General features: G+C 40.1%; 1 protein-coding gene across 5 annotated transcripts in view; it reads left to right on the forward strand.

Moving 5' to 3' along the window:
- The window catches only part of MET (MET proto-oncogene, receptor tyrosine kinase), an 89658-nt gene extending 73493 nt beyond the window's left edge, over positions 1-16165 (forward strand). For 4 of the 5 annotated variants that reach the window (XM_027660982.1, XM_027660966.1, XM_027660956.1 and 1 more), the window contains exons 14-21: positions 317-457; positions 2822-3052; positions 5605-5685; positions 6266-6447; positions 8000-8109; positions 10714-10879; positions 11780-11916; positions 12061-16165. In XM_027660982.1, the coding sequence (XP_027516783.1) occupies positions 317-457; positions 2822-3052; positions 5605-5685; positions 6266-6447; positions 8000-8109; positions 10714-10879; positions 11780-11916; positions 12061-12271 (1259 nt within the window). In that variant the 3' untranslated portion in view covers positions 12272-16165. Of the gene's footprint in view, positions 1-316; positions 458-2821; positions 3053-5604; positions 5686-6265; positions 6448-7999; positions 8110-10713; positions 10880-11779; positions 11917-12060 lie in introns of those variants that run through there. The other variant, XM_027660976.1, reaches the window with a different exon arrangement.
- The last annotated feature ends 666 nt before the right edge of the window (positions 16166-16831 follow it).

Raw genomic sequence — 16831 nt, forward strand, 5'->3', positions numbered from 1 at the left:
CACACTGTGCAAGGCAGAAGGAGCAGGGGAGGTAGTATATAACCAAGTTTTGTTCTGATGCAGTATCACAGTCAGACCATGAAGGTGGCCCTAGAGGCTTCAAAATGTCCAGTGTGGCTAAGAGTGGGTCTTCAAGTTGCAGCAAATCTTGTGCTGTACAAATAGCTCAAGTTCAGGTCCTGAACATGTCTGCCACAGCAACACCCTACCTTCTTCCCAGCAGAGCAGAACATCTAGGTTTAAAAAAATAGCTAAATGAATATTGGCATACCAAAACCATGAGGGTTTTCTAGTGTTTCTTTCTTCTCCCCTTCAGATCTGGGAAGTGACCTAGTGCGTTATGATGGCAGAGTGCACACTCCTCACCTGGACAGGCTGGTGAGCGCAAGGAGTGTAAGTCCAACAACAGAAATGGTTTCAAGTGAATCTGTAGACTACAGATCAACTTTTCTAGAAGGTACACCTCTATTAGGAATCTGTACAGATGATATTTTATACATTTTGATTTTCATATGTCTTCAGATGATAGCTATTTCGATCAGTATCTTAATTTCAATTTGTCATCTAGTTTGTCTGCGTCTGCATTAGTGGGACTCCTGTGTTCACAGGCTTGCTATTTTAACTGAATTTCTCAGGTGCTTCCCAAAACTAAGGTGCAAAGGATTTTTACTTTTACTCAGGTTGGAGGAATATATAAAATGCTATTAGTGGAAACGCTCTATGCTCCACAATTTGTTAGGAGCCAGTGGATATAATGATTTTGTGTTATCATGAGTCCATCACGCCATGTGCAAATCCACTCTGAAAAAAATTATTTTAAGGGTAACATCAAGTGGCTGTAGGTTTAGTGTGTCTCAGTGACTTCATACAGTCATGGTAAAGCAGTTCTGTTGGCCCAACATGGGACATGGAGCTTTGTAAACTGATACTCTTTTGTCTGTTAATGCCCCTTCTGTAAAATGGGACATTGTATAATGCAGAAACGTTGGGTTTAAAAATTAAGCTAAAAGGATATGAAGACTTACAAATTGAGTGGAGGTCCATGTGTGCTGCGATGCTGGTCTCAGGGAACAATAATCCTATGCCGTACACGTTTTTGTCCTGTATAACACCATTTTAAAGTGGGTATTCTTCAGAAGAGAGTCTGCTACACTTATCATACCACCTTAGGCTGAACACGTCCTTTAAGACGTGGAGACCGTGTCCTGTGATTACCATTACTGAGCCTTTAACTATTAGGAGCTACCACATTATGGTACGTAAGATATCACACGTGTTCGTTAGTCTTGGTATATACATAGTCTTGTATTATTTAAGGTGCTGCCATATACAACTCAATAGAAATCACTCCAAATCCTTATTTCACCTCTGTAAGCCCCAATCGCGGAGCTGTTTGAGAGACAGGCCAATTCCCAGCTTCCCTTATTATTCTTTAATTGCTGCCACCATCTTATACAGAAGTTTCTTGATTGAAAAATTCCCAAAGGAACAGGAAAGCCTGTGCCACCGGTTAGAAGGGAAAGTGGTACACGAGAGAAAACTGTGCTAAGATCCTTGGTGGAAGGTAAATCAACAGTGGTCCTGGGGCCCCTGTACACTGGCAAAGCACAGCAGGGAGATATGTTCACTTAATGTCTCTAGCAGTGTTTATGTCAATTCCTATCAAAGAATAAAAGAACAGGAACATTAGAAAACATGCAGATATACATGTGGAAGCTGCAAAAATTATTTTGCAGCCATGTCTGGATTATTTTACTGGCATTATTAAATACATATTTGCTCTTAGTGACAAATAAACTCATTTGTAAATGTAAGAGTTGGTATTTTTGCTTCTAGATAGAAGAGCACAGAGTTTTTCTCAGCAACTAGAATGACAACAGCACTATATGAAAATTTTCCAGGTTTTGTACAGAAATATATAAAGAATGTCTGTACAACATATTTTACTTGTTGTGATACAGTACCTGATAATTTTTCTTCTTAAATTTATTCACTTTTTTGGTTTTGACCCTAGACTAAATTCTGCTCATTGACTCCACTGGAATCATTCCAGACTGAAATTGCTGTAAATTAAACCTAGTTCTTTCATTCAGTCATGAAAAAATACGAGAAAAAATTTTTAAACAAAAAGTATTTGAAATACCTGAACAACATACTGTTGATAAAAAAAATTCTTAAATAAATACTCCTGGCTCTACTGAAATATTTTAATTTCTGCTATATCAGATGACTCATGTTATTTTCATGAGTAGCACCAACTGTATTATCTTCAGCAGTTACAGGATATGAATCACCTCTAGGCATTTCCCTGGTTGAATATTTACCATTGGATAAATATAGCTAGTCACCAGCAGTTTGAAAACCTTCATGAAATGTAAAGTTCCCTACCAAATTAGAACATGACAATAATAAAAGGTTTCATGTTCTTAATTGTTTACTACCTGCTCCTCCCATATTGCTGTCATTTTTCCATTTTACTCTGGTTACTCCCAATTACTAGAAATGCTATAACCTCTACTTGGCAGGAAGTGACAAGTCTTCATTGCATCCCCTCAGAAAAGTGGAAGTTTTGCCATTTACTTTCATGAAAGCAGAGCTGATTCTAGCTAGCTGTCACTATTGTAAGTTCCTAGTGACATAGTTTTCCTGGAGTTTGGCAGATTACCGATGCATATTTTCATTTTCCCTTTGTGACCAAAACTTCCACAAAGCCAAGCCACTTCCAAACTGTTAAAATCAAACCTTGCTTTCCAATGCAATAAGACTTCATTTTTCAAGGAGCAATTTGAAAGGATTATAACAGTTTCTGTTCATCTTGCAGATCAGTTTCCAAGCATGTCTCAGAATGGATCGTGTAGACCTGCCCAGTATCCTCACTCTGACCTCTCCCCGATTCTGTCTAGCGGAGACTCAGATTTAGCCAGTCCACTTCTCCAAACTAACGTCCACATTGACATCAGCGCCTTAAATCCTGACCTGGTCAAAGAGGTGCAGCATGTGGTTATTGGTGCTGACAGCCTGATAGTGCACTTCAGCGAAGTAATAGGAAGAGGTGGGTACTGCAACTCTTACCTTGCAAACTGCTCTTCTTTTTGCACACCCATTCATTATAAACCATTTTGAATAAGGTGTCTGCATAGAGGTTTTTCAAGCTTTTTATCTCTTATAGCACCGCATCCCACACACTGAAATAAGGGGGAACCGAGGGGCTCTCCTTTAAAGTCAGATGAGGAGTGTGCATTTTATCAATTGGAGAAGACATCATGAGGAGGAAGGAGTCTGCCAATTAATGGGGCTCCTTTGAACTCAGAAACTTGCTGGTTCCCCCTCAACAGTCTCTCTCTCACCCTTTTCCAGGCTACAGAAAAGCTCAGCCAGAGCTCCTGATCCATGAGGCTGCAGTGCAGGAGTGAATCTGCCACAGGATATTGCGCAAAGCATAAGGCACACACCTAAATGGCAGGGGATGCCAAGGCGGGGACACAAGTGACCTTAAACTTGGAGTCTGTGATCTGTTCCGATTGCTACATAACACAGGAAACTGTTGTAGTCACTAATGCATTCAGTAAAAGTCCCCGTGGGCCAGGTGAAATGCCCACACCCCTTTCCCTCCACAAGTTTTCCCCAGCTCTGAGGAAGTTGCCATTTGTTTCCTCCCAGCAAAGGCTCTCCCTTCCCCCTCATTCCTCTCTCATGCCAGCTGCAGGCATGAGATCCCCGTTAGGATCCCCCCGAAGGATCCCCGTTAGTCATTCTTCCATACATGAAACATGGAGATCTTCGAAACTTCATCAGGAATGAGACTCATGTAACTACACGGTGAGGTCTACCAAACATTAGTGCAAGTCTCGCCACGCCCTGCTCCAACACCACAGGTTATAGGTTCTCATTCACTTGCCCTTAGTTTTTTTCCTGATACAGCAAGTCCCCTATTCTTCTAAATTTTTCTCATCACTCCTATTCCTCTGCATCTCCGTAAGCAAGTTCCCTTCACCTTTCATAGCCCAAGCCAGAATTTCTGTTAGGGATATTTATTAATCTCTGTACGATTGAGTACTTATTAGTAACCAAAGTACAAACTGCATTTTCCATACTTCTACAGATCATGCATCACAGATATCATGTTGAGTATAAGAATACTGATAAAAAATTGGCTATAAAGTATATTTTTAATCCCTCTTCTGCGGGAAAAGAGCCACAAATCAGTCAGTCAGTGAGTTTCCCTTCCATGTATTACACTTCATCATCCCCAAAGCAAGGGTGGGCCTTTTTCTTTTTTTTCTTGTTTTGGAAAACTCCAAGTAATTTCCCATTTTTTAATGTTGAAAAATATCAGGAATGACGCCGATATAATTAACGATTTTAAATTTTCTCCTCCATAACTAGAAATGGGCCAAACCCAAAAATATTGTAGACACACCCAATCCAAGCTTTAGGATTTGTGCCCAGGCTCCAAGCAATCTTTGTTTTAATGGGATTTTAGTTGCTTCTATAAAACAAACTTTGTATTAACTTTACCTCAAGCCAAAAGCAAAGCCAGCTGAGCTCTGACCAGCACTTATGACTGGAACGTAGTAGAATTAATCAGGTAGTCTTGTTCTCTGTAGAACTCACACTTAAGCAAAAGAACTATTTTGCTTTCTAACTGCAAATATTAGAATTTTAAAAGTTTCCAGTAAATAGTACATCTGTGAAAGAAAGCCACAATTATGTGTGCATAATTTGATTTGGATAAATTTATGCTCAAGCCTAGAGCTTAAACTTCATTGTTTCCTGAACAGGTCAACCTTACTTCTCAGAGTGGGTTTCTGTAGACTACCCCCTTTGCTTCACAGGAAAGCACAGGATCAGAAGGGATTTCTATGTCCCTCGCAGTTCATTTCACTGCTCAGACCATGAGAAAGAAGGCAGATTTTGCTTACTACCTTTTAGTGACATTTTATGGTTGAAACTAGGCCATAGAAGAGACCACAGACTGCTGCTGAGTGATGTCATCACTCTGTGATTAGTAGAGCAACTCCCAAACCATCCACAGCCAACACATCACTTTTAATACTCAACATTTTCCATGGAATAGCAGACCTGAGAGACTGTAAGCCCACAGTGACCATCCTTTTCACTGAAGAGGCATCAAGTTTGTATAGTCCAGTGGACCACTGGATCTGCATAGGCTTGCAGATCACTGGAAACCACCAATCCAGTGGTCATGTCAGCTCCCTGTCCCTTCCAAGTGCCCTCCTTTGACATCTGTCTCACAGGAGATTATGGTGGGAATTGGCTCACGTGGTATTTGTGTGCATACTCATTAGAAGAACATGAAACATTTGTGGCACCAGCCTTGGCATTATTTATACTCTCTGTTTAGGTCAAGAAATACCAATTATATTGCAAATAGAGTTTTCATTTTACATAATGGTGGTTTTATGCAATGATGGTTTTTTGTAATGGTTTTATGTGTTAGTTAGGAAACACATATTACAAGTGTTGGGAATTGGCCAGAAATGACATGTGATCACTTTCTTAAAGCATAATTGCTACCCAGTGGAAAATACCAGAAAGCTAATTTTACTACTTAAATCTAATATTGCTTATTTTTTTACACAGGACATTTTGGGTGTGTGTACCATGGGACATTGCTGGATAACGATAGCAGGAAAATTCATTGTGCTGTGAAGTCACTGAATAGTGAGTTACATGTTTAATAGTGAGACATTACTATTAATTACAAAGATAACTGGGGTGAACTGATAAATTACAGTGAAGTATACTTTCGCAAACAAAGATTCTTAGTTGCAGCAGAATCAGATTTATCTTTGGAGCAATTCCAATTACTTCAGATTAACACGAGGCATTGGCATATGTTTTTGTATCAAATTAAATGTCCATATATTTCCTCTACAAAGAAAAGAACACTGGAAAATGAGGGAAAGGCAGTGTAATTTTTTTATTCTACTGTCTACTGAAGATTTGGATTTGGAAGTTAAATTGCTAAAGAGTAGGCAAAGCTGCTGGAAGAACAGGAAGAGACTACAACAACATTATTAAGGGATTTACTCAAGTGTTGTTATTGAATTTTAAATAATTCATAATAAAAAAAGGAGAAACAGAATTAAAATCACCAACATAACCTGGTTGTATTGTGGAATGTGGGGAGCACACTTGAAGTCTCTCATTATGACTTTGTTGTGCAATGACATGCTGTACAGAAATGAACTCTATAGTTCGTTTCCATTTCTTTTAATTAACTCATTACTGGATTTCTCAGGGATTACAGATCTGGAAGAAGTAGCTCAGTTTCTGAAAGAAGGAATAATCATGAAAGATTTCACTCATCCCAATGTGCTGTCACTCCTGGGAATCTGTTTGCCCAACGAAGGATCTCCGTTAGTCGTTCTTCCATACATGAAACATGGAGATCTTCGAAACTTCATCAGGAATGAGACTCATGTAAGTACATGGTGAGGTCTACCAAACATTAGTGCAAGTCTCACCACGCCCTGCTCCAACACCACAGGTTATAAACTCTCCTAATTACATTACGTCTGTAACTTGCTGCTGTTTTTACACCTTAACCTTTAGCACTTGCTTAGGCTGGCATCGAGCCCAGCTACAGCACTGCTACTTCTTCCCTTCCCCCTCAAATTCCTCTCTAGAATGTTTCCCAGAAATTATAAGCAATAAATATTTCTCGTTTTCCATCCATAAGCCTCTTTATAAACAAATGTGTTTATGAGAGCCAAGTCAAGGGGCCCAATAATCTGCTGGTTTAAACTGGCATATCTCTGTTGACTTCAGTACAGCTGTACCAGTCATCACCATCTGCTCTTCCAACTCCTAGGTAAGGGATCTCCATGTCCAACTAGCGTCACAGTCTGTTTATTATCGATATTTTGTATTCTTATATTAAGAAAGAGAAACAGGAATTTTTATACAAACTATGAGTACTCTCTTATCAGAGATCTTCCCCATTTCCGTTGAAAAACTCCAGATTCCTCAAATGTACCTCACTGCTTTTTCACAAGTATGAGACCACAGGTCTTGCCTCAGGTAGTGTAAACCCATATTATACTGTAGTATTTCACCTATTTCACAGTGCTAGGACAACATAAAGTGACTTCTGAGACAATAGGATTTTGCCTTGCTCTATGGCAATCAACAATAGCCAGTACAATTAAAAAAAAAAAAAAGCATTTTGTCTAATTTTTGGAGGAGTTAAGCTTTCTGAGACAGGGACCTCTTCCCTTTTGAGCTTCTTTCATTCTACAAAGACCAGGGCCCTTATCTGTGAATAGTGCCATGGTCCTTCTCGAAATAAACAGAATGATTACCACAGTTGGACAAGATTGTTCCACAGAAGAAAATTATAAGGAGCAATGTCAACAACACAAAAATCTGTGGGAACTTTACTATTACATAACAAGTCATATGGTTGGATAAAAGATTTACAGGTTTGTGTTTATACTTACTTTGATACTTAACATTTTCAGAATTGCCTTACCATGTAGACCAGCAGAAGGAGTTAACAATCATTGTGGAAAATCTTCCTCTGCTAATTGCTGAGTTCCCATTTGCCTTATTTTGTCCTAGACAGGACTCTCTCATTTCTTGGTCATCTCTAGTTGATGAGCTCCAAGTTCATAGTTAGTACCTTCTACTGAGTTACATGCTGTTACTCTTAAGTTCACACATGTGAATTCTGTGTGTCAGCTGCGATGCTGTTTCAGCATACTGTTCCACTTCCCAGCCCAGCTTATGCTGCTTATGCTGCAAAATCCGCTCTTCTGGAGACTGTCAGCTTTTTTGTTTTCTTATAGTGTGTCTTCTCACTGGAGGTAAGAACTTGACCTAAACTTAAACCGGTCTCATTACAAGCACCAACCTGTCTTGATCATTCTGGTGGCAGGATAGGTGGGGTGTAAAACCTGAAAAGTCACAGCAAAAAGCAATCTGCTCCTTAAGCTTATGCAATCATTGTATCACAAATGTTTGTATTTTACAGAATCCAACAGTAAAAGATTTAATTGGATTTGGCCTTCAGGTCGCAAAAGGAATGAAATACCTTGCAAGCAAAAAGTTTGTCCATAGAGATTTGGCAGCAAGAAACTGTATGTAAGTAAACATCTACTTCCAGTCACATTATCACACTCTTCTGTGTAAGACAGTGAGATAAGATAAATAAAAGTTTCCAAGATTCTGCTTTTTTTTAGTCAGAATAGGGTGGTTTTTTCATTGCTCTGTAATTATACTGATGTTTGTCTTGCATACTGATGAGCTACTCATCTTGCTACAGGCTCATTTCTTACACATACGGTTTTTTTGAGTGTGAGAAATAAGAAAGCTGAGGTGAAAGTGTAGCATCTCAAAATCATTGGTTAGCGAGTTTAAAAGGGATCTCCTAAGGGAAGTTAAACTGCTGTTGCCTCAACTTGCTGTGCTTCCACCCAGCCTCTTCAAAGCAGCATGTCTCTGCTGCCACACCTAACAGGAGGGAGAGGAACACACAGAACTTTGTGAGAAAAACAGGAACACAAAGAAACACCAGTGAGACCTCTTGACAGTAGTCTTTCATTACATGAGTCTGAGCTTACTTTGACTCAACTACACACACAAATTAACATTCAAAGAATCTTACTAGTGTCTGGGTAGCCAGACAGTTCAGTTCGCACAAAGACTAACTGATACAGGAGCTGCCGATACGATTATGCTGATTTATCACCAATGCTGTGAATTAATGAGGTACAGGATTAAACATTAGAGTTTATTTTTAGTATGTCATAAACTGGAAGTCTGGCTGCAAAAAGGTCATTAACCTGCGACATCAGATTTTTTTATTCTTTTTTCAAAGCGTGCACACTTGTGCAGCTGAACAGCCTCTGAAAAAGAACATTTTCTTACAAGTGCTGGTTTTTTTAAGGGAGGAAAAAAGCCACAAGCAACATGATTTTCAGGTTTCCTAAGAAGAAATTATTTGCATTACTGGATGAAAGTCCTAGTTCATCTAATCAAAGTCCAAATAGTGGCAACAGGACATTCCCTTTGGCCTATGTCTCTTCCTTGGGTGAGGAGGGAACAGCTATCAGGGTGTCTCACATGACCACTGAATGGCGCTTTTGTACTTCTATGTGGCTTGGCACTTCAGAGCCTGGAAAGCTGCTGCCACAAGAGAACACCCCCTTTCCCCAGTGGCCATGTGCAATCCAGCACTCAGAAGCACAGGCCCTGCCACAGTAGTGATGTCTATCAGAAAGGAAGCCAGGATTCAAATGTAGTCCCCGGGGACTCTTAACTCTATTCCACTATCCTGGAGGAAGTGCAGGAACCTGCTCTGGCATAAACTGTGTCCTGTTGACCCATCAAAGTTCCATCCCACTCCCTTTACTGGATTTAGTTATAACATCAATAAATGCAGCAGATGGTTATGTTCCATTCAGAGGGACTTCAACAGACTAGAGTTGTCCAGACAGAAACCTCATAAATTCAAGACAGGAGAATGCCTTCTGTAGACACTGAGAGAGATGGGAACATTTAGCATAGAGAAAATTCAGAGGGATCTTATCCATATGTATAAATACGTGATATGGTAGATTGAAGAAGATCTAAGTGGTGCCCAGGGACAGGCCAAGAGGCAGCAGGCACAAATAAAAATAGAGAAAATTGCATTTAAACATAGGAAGAAATGCCTTTATTGCAAGGATGCCTGAACACAGGCACAGGTTGCCCAGAGAGGTTGTGGAGTCTCAATCTGTGCTGATATTCAAAACTCAACTGGTCGTGATCCTGAGCAACCTGCAGTCCCTGACCCTGTTTTGAGCATGGGAGGTCATGGTGAACTAGATGCTCTTCAGAGATCCATTCCAACCTCACCCATTCTCTGATTGTGTGATTCTGTAAAGAAGCCCAAAAGCAAGTGTTTGCTGTGGCTAGGTCTGCACATGTGATAAAGGATAGGTTTAAGCATGCAAACACCCATGCTCTATCCATTTTTTGACAATGATACTCATCATCATCGTGGCTAGGCTTCGCGAACAAAGATTTGAGGAGGGCTCTACCCACGTTTGTTACAAGCGCGACAATGATACAACTTACCAGGACAAACACCAACCTTAGGAGAAGCAAAACTAAGGATGTCTTCTGGTAGGGCTGAGGTGTAACCCCAGCAGAACTTTTGTTATGCCATCATTTTCTCCCAATACAGGCACCAAACACATCTTTAGTTACAGGACTACATTATTGTATAGAGGCAGTCACTAAGTTAATGATGGACCCCTCCTTATCAAAACTGAGAGTAAGTAGGAAAGGACATGCCTTGACTTGGAAATAAAAATGAGCTGTTTTTAAGAATACAGAAGAAGAAACAGCAGTGGAAGAAATGATGTAGCACTCAATTAGGATGTATAGGCTATTAGCCAAAATCTTTTTATACAAAGCAATTGTTTTAAAGTAACTGTAAGTCAAATTGTATTATCAAAACAGTGTCAGTAATTTCCCAGGTTCATTCACTGTGTTAAATGGGTGTCAAATATACTTTGCTGCACTTTTTGTTTCACTGTTACATTGGTTAATAGATCCAAAATAAAGTACTGCCTTTCAAAGTCAATGCAAGTCACTCATTATAATCCACCATTTCAAAAATGCAAGTCACTCATTATAATCCACCATCACTGTAAATCTTGCCTGCTTAGTTGCAAATAATACCTTTTGTCATTTCTCTAGGTTGGATGAAAAATTCACTGTCAAGGTTGCTGATTTTGGTCTTGCTAGAGATGTCTATGATAAAGAATACTACAGTGTGCACAATAAAACAGGAGCTAAACTGCCAGTGAAATGGATGGCTTTAGAAAGTTTACAAACTCAAAAGTTCACAACAAAGTCAGATGTGGTAATGTACAAACATATTTGTATCACCTATTTGTTTCTTTTATATTGCCTGAGACATCTTTCTAGTATTTAATAAATGGAGTAACTCCAAATCAAAACTTATATTTGAATCTAACTTTAGTTCACACAATAATAAAAGACTGTGTACCTCCAGAAACTGTATTTGTCCCAATCACAAAACAACAAGTTGTTGACCTGATTATTTTTTACTGCTCAGGAAAGAATTAGTTTAACCCAGTTCCAAGGGAAACTAAGGACATTCCAAGAAGCCAAGTTGGAACTGAACCCTGCTATAGGAGGGGCTCTGGAAAGCTTGACAAAACACGTTAACTTTGAGACTCATAAATTTACTAGTTCTCAAAAATACTTCATTTGCTTTATAAATATTTACTGACTGCCAACAGCAATCTCAAGTATTACCTGTCCATTTATGAAGAAAAAATTGTTAAGATTAAGTCATTAGTTGGCAGGATCACTTTTTATTTTAGCTCTCCTTGAAATCCAGATTCAGCTTAGCTTGTGATGCATAGAATTTTCACCACATATATTGTCCTCAGTATGTATTTACGCAGAGTTAGTCAGATCATCAGCTCATGTAAACTGGCAGAGCTCCATTAACCTCAAAAGAAGTCTGCCAATTTACATCAGCAAAGTAGCAGGCCTATAGGCTTTTATTTTCTTTCATTTACTTAGTTGAGATTCTCTAGTTCTTATTTAAGTGGCTCCTCAAGTCCTTACAGCATTTATTAGCGCACTTAAAAGAAAGCTGAATGCAGTAAAATAACTTTTCAAATGAAAAATCCATGCATTTGAATGCTTAAATCTGTCAAACCATCTTCTAAAACTGGAATGTAAAGCACTCCAACCCTATAACTTACTATTTATTTCTTTGTTTTCTTAGTGGTCCTTTGGTGTGTTGTTATGGGAACTTATGACACGAGGGGCACCACCTTATCCTGATGTAAATTCTTTTGATATAACTGTTTACTTATTACAAGGCAGAAGGCTGCTACAACCTGAATACTGCCCTGATCCACTGTAAGTAAATAGTTTGCAAAGCCTTCTGCAAATGCTGCTGATTCTGATATTGTAGTAATTGAGGCTGTGGGAGGAAAGAGAGGGTTGGGCTTTTTCCTTTTTACATGATTTCGTAATTGCACACTTCTTTTATTTGAATGGCAGGTACGAAGTCATGCTGAAGTGCTGGCATCCAAAACCTGAGATGCGTCCAGCATTTTCTGAACTTGTTTCAAATATATCAACAATCTTCTCCACTTTTGTTGGGGAACACTACGTTCATGTCAATGCTACTTACGTCAATGTGAAGTGCATTGCTCCCTATCCTTCTCTTTTATCATCACAAGACAACATAGATATGGATGTTGACACATGACGGGAATGTCTGAAATAGAGGAAAATCCATTCTTAGTTGTATGAACAAAAAAGCAAAACATTTTGTCCACTAGTTTTTACTGCCTGGTCTTTGTGAGAACACTGTTGCACATGTTTATGTTGTTGCCCAAGTTGCACTAGTACAAGGACACAATATCATATTGTTTAAGGCTATGGGATTCTATAAACCATCACAGTAATTTCCAAGTATTTGGACAACTGCATCAATTTACCAAATGGAAATGTGGTGTGCTACCATACAGAGCTAGTTCCCACAAACTCTCATTAATGTGTGCTCAGACCCAAGAACAAAAATTCATCATTAATGCCATGAGGGAGAAAGTAGAATATCAATCATTATGGCTGGAAGGACTATTACTGTGCATGTCTTTTAGGATGATGAGCAGTGCAGAAATGGTTTTCACACAAAAGGCTAAGGCAAACAATGAAAGTTATAAGATTTTAAAATGTATTTTCCTCCTACATGGTGCAAACTTTGGATTTTTGCACTACATCAACAAAGTTTGTAAGAACCTAGGCAGCCAAGAGAGCCAGCCTCATGGTAAGTGTCTTAACAGAAATCAAAATCAAGAAATGGTGTGCAGTAAAATGAGCATAGAAAAGTACGATTGTGTAGGGAGTGGGTGAGGAAGGCCAAGGCAAAACTGGAACTAAACGTGGCAAGGGAGGCAAAGAATAACAGGAAGGGTTTCTACAGGTATGTTAATCAGAAACAGAAGGTCAAAGAAGGTGTAACCCTCCCGATAAACAACAGTGGCAAACAGGTAACAACGGATGAGGAGAAGGCTGAGGTACTTAACTTTTTTGCCTCTATCTTCAATGGCAACCTCTCTTTCCACACCTTTTGAGCAGATGGACAACAGAATGAGGACAGGGAGAGCAAAGCCACTCCCACTGTAACTGAATATCAGGTTCATGACCAGCTGGGGAACCTAAATGTGGACAAGTCTATGGGACCTGATGACATGCATCTCAGAGTACTGAAGGAATTGGCTGATATAGTTGCCAAGCCACTCTCCACAATATTCAGAAAATCATGGCAGTCAGGTGAAGTCCCAGGTGCCTACAAAAAGGGAAACACTCTACCCATCTTTAAAAAGGAAAGAAAGGACAACCCTGGGAACTACCAACCTATCAGCCTCCCCTCTGTGCCTGGGAAGATCATGGAACAGATCCTCCTAGAAGCTATGTTAAGGCACATGAAGGACAGAGAGGTGATTTGAGACAGCCAGCGTGGCTTCATCAAGGGAAAATCCTGCCTGACCAACCTCGTGGCCTTCTAAGATGGAGTGACTGCATCAGTGGACAAGGGCTACAGATATCATTTACCTGTAATTCTGGAAAGCCTTTGACACAGTTCCTTACAACATCCTTCTCTCCAAACTGGAGAGAGACAGATTTGATGTGTGGACTGTTAGATGGATAAGAAATTGGGTGAGCAGTCACATCCAGAGGTAGCGATCAATGGCTCAGAGTCCTGAGGGACATCAGTGCCAAGTGGTGTCCCTCAGGGGTCTGAATTGGGACCAGTGTTATTTCATATCTTCACTAATTATACAGACGAAGGCATCAAGTGCACCCTCAGCAAATTTGCAGCTGACACCAAGCTGAGGGGTGTGGTTGACACACCTGATGCCATCCAGAGGGACCTGGACAAGCTCGAGAAGTGGGCCCATGGCAATCTCATGATGGTTTAACAAGAGCGAGTGCAAGATGCTGCACGTGGCTCAGGGCAGCCCCTTGTATCAATACAGGCTGGGGGATGAACAGAGGGAGAGCAGCCCTGCCCAGGAGCACTTGGGGTGGATGAGAGGCTGGACATGACCCAGCGATGTGTGCTCACAGCCCAGAAACCCAGTTGTGTCCTGGGCTGCGTCAAAGGCAGCGTGGCCAGCGGGTCGAGGGAGGGCATTCTGCCTCTCTACTCTGCCCTTGTGAGACCCCCACCTGGAGTGCTGCATCCAGCTCTGGGGTCCTCGGCAAAGCAAAGACATCAACCAAGTCTAGAGAAGGCCACCAAGATGATTAGAGGGATGAACCACCTCTCCTGTGAGGAAAGGCTAAGAGAATTGGGATTGTTTAGCCTGGAAAAGAGAAGGGTGACCTAATTGTAGTGTGCCACTACCTGAAGGGAACTTATAGGAAAGATGGGGCAAGACTATTTACCAGGGCATGTACTGACAGGACAAGGGGTTTAAATTGAAAGAGAGTAAGTTTAGATTTTATATTAGGAAAAAATCCTTTACTGTGAGGGTGGTGAGGCACTGGAGCAGGTTGTCCAGGGAAGTTGTGAATGCCCTGTGGCATTCAATGCCAGGTTGAATGAGGCTCTGAGGAACTTGGTCTAGGTGAAGATGCCCCCAGCAGGGAGTTTGGAACTAGGTGATCTTCAACAGCCCCTTCCAATCCAAACCATTCTATGATTTTATATCAGTCTTACCAGTCCTCTGGTGTAGTCAGACGGTACATAAAACAAAGGGACCACCATGTAGCTTAAAGCATTCCTAGTGTCAATGTTACTCCAATGTTCAACTATTTCATTGAGTCGAACAGCATGTATCAGCAGATCCCTTTCTGAAAAATGCAAAGCCTCCATTTCTTTCAATAAAGAATGAATCACTGTGAGACTAAAAACTTGAAGGCTGCTGTTTGATGAGTCACTTGACAAGCAGATGAAGCTCTGCCACCTAACCTTCGGTGGAGCTGCTGCCACAGGTAAGTAAAGAGTGGAGGTGTTGCCACAGCCCTGACCTAAAAAGACTGCCATAGCAGGCATATTGATAACTTCTTCATGCCATCCCTGAAGAGCGGAGATGACTGATCAAAAGAAATAACTTTAGGCCCCCTTTACCCTCTTCTTGAATCACACAACCCAGTGAATTATGATACCTACTTTTAATTCTAAATTTTGACCAGAGAAACAATTTTGAAAAGAGACAGTAAATAAAACCTTCATTCATTAGGGAAGAGTACTATAGCTTTAGGGCAAACATCACATGTCATTTCTGTTCCTGTGGAATTCTGTGCATACTACTGTATAGCTTGTTTAGAATAGGATAGAACTGGGTTTGTTGGTGTAAACACATAAAGTAATCTATTTTTATATTAAAAAAAAAGTTTATTTTTAATGACATTTACAAAGTTTGGTTAGGCCACAAAATACTGCACTGTGAACATTTCAGAAAATGTAAGTCAATGTACATGATTCATAAATTGTAGCAACCTTAAAAAAATACTATGTAAATATTAAAAAGGAAAAGAACTGACTGTAAACACACTCCACCCTAAGTACAATATCTCCATTGCTGCAAGCCAACCATTTTAAGATCTTCAAAGAGAGGTAGTGCAGATAAAGAACAGATAAGGGGGATATATTCTTCTTGGGAGCCAGTGTTATAACTGAAGGATTTATAATGAGGGCAGAGTGTGTAGGCAACCTATGAGCAGATAATATTGTATTGTGTTTCATCACCACTTTCATTTCAGAAATGAACTTTTATGTCTGCTGAGAGAGATACTAATTGTAGATTGCTCAAGGACAAAAGGCTTTGCTGCAGGCAAAAAAAATCATCTCTATGGTTGTTGAAACAGCTAAGGAAGTTTATGACACATAGATTTGGAGAAGTTACTCCAAACTTGTTATGTACATGCTTGAGGAACGCTGCAATGTGAAACAGAGGACATTTTTACTATTTATGAACTTTTGATTAATAAAGTTAATGTTGTGTCTGGGACACCTGTAAGAATATGTGATTCTGGTAAAGATTTGATGTTAGTAAGTTCATATATCTGCAAAGAGCTGAATGGTACTTATGTTTATAGTTGTTGTTATGACCTAATAAATGTTATTAAAATGAATTATTGTAATACTTTATGCTCTGAGTGCTGAAATTACTGTTCATGTTTACTGTTAAGCTTACATGTCTGTATGCTTTTTCTGACTAACATGGGAAGAGCAACCTGTGGAACTGTGGGGTAGACGGGAAACAACTCAGAAACAAAAATACAGAGTGCACCAATAAATCAAACACACAGTTCATGAGCCTCCTACCCATTAATAGGTCAGAGAAAGATGCAGAGTATTTGTCATCAACAACTATGGCACAGTCTGTTTGATTAGGAAGGCTCTTGCCTAACCACAGGCTGCACCCATACAGAGCTTTAAAATTCTTGATGCACTTAAGAGCTGGGGTAACATTTGAAACTCAGAATTTAGGTATCATAAGGAGTACTTGTGTGGCCCAGCAAGGATGCCAGCGCTTGTGTTTAGCATCCAAGTCCCTAATCAGTCATGATCCACGAGAAATTTCAAGGACCTGAACTTATGTCCCTCATGGTCATCCATCTTGTGTTTCATCTCTGCCAGGTGCTTCGTATCTGACTCCTGGAGAGAAAAGGCATTGTAGTTCCCAGGGACCTTGGTTCTTCTGGGATAAGAGGAGCTAGCCTCACCTTTCTCCCATGCATTTCCTCCCACTTACCTTAGGTGTCTCCTGCTGAATTCACAAATTCACTTTTGTGAAGAGTATTTCAAGTGGGT

The sequence above is a fragment of the Corapipo altera genome, unplaced genomic scaffold (genome assembly GCF_003945725.1).
Source record: "Corapipo altera isolate COAL_440 unplaced genomic scaffold, ASM394572v1 1, whole genome shotgun sequence".
Taxonomy (NCBI): domain Eukaryota; kingdom Metazoa; phylum Chordata; class Aves; order Passeriformes; family Pipridae; genus Corapipo; species Corapipo altera.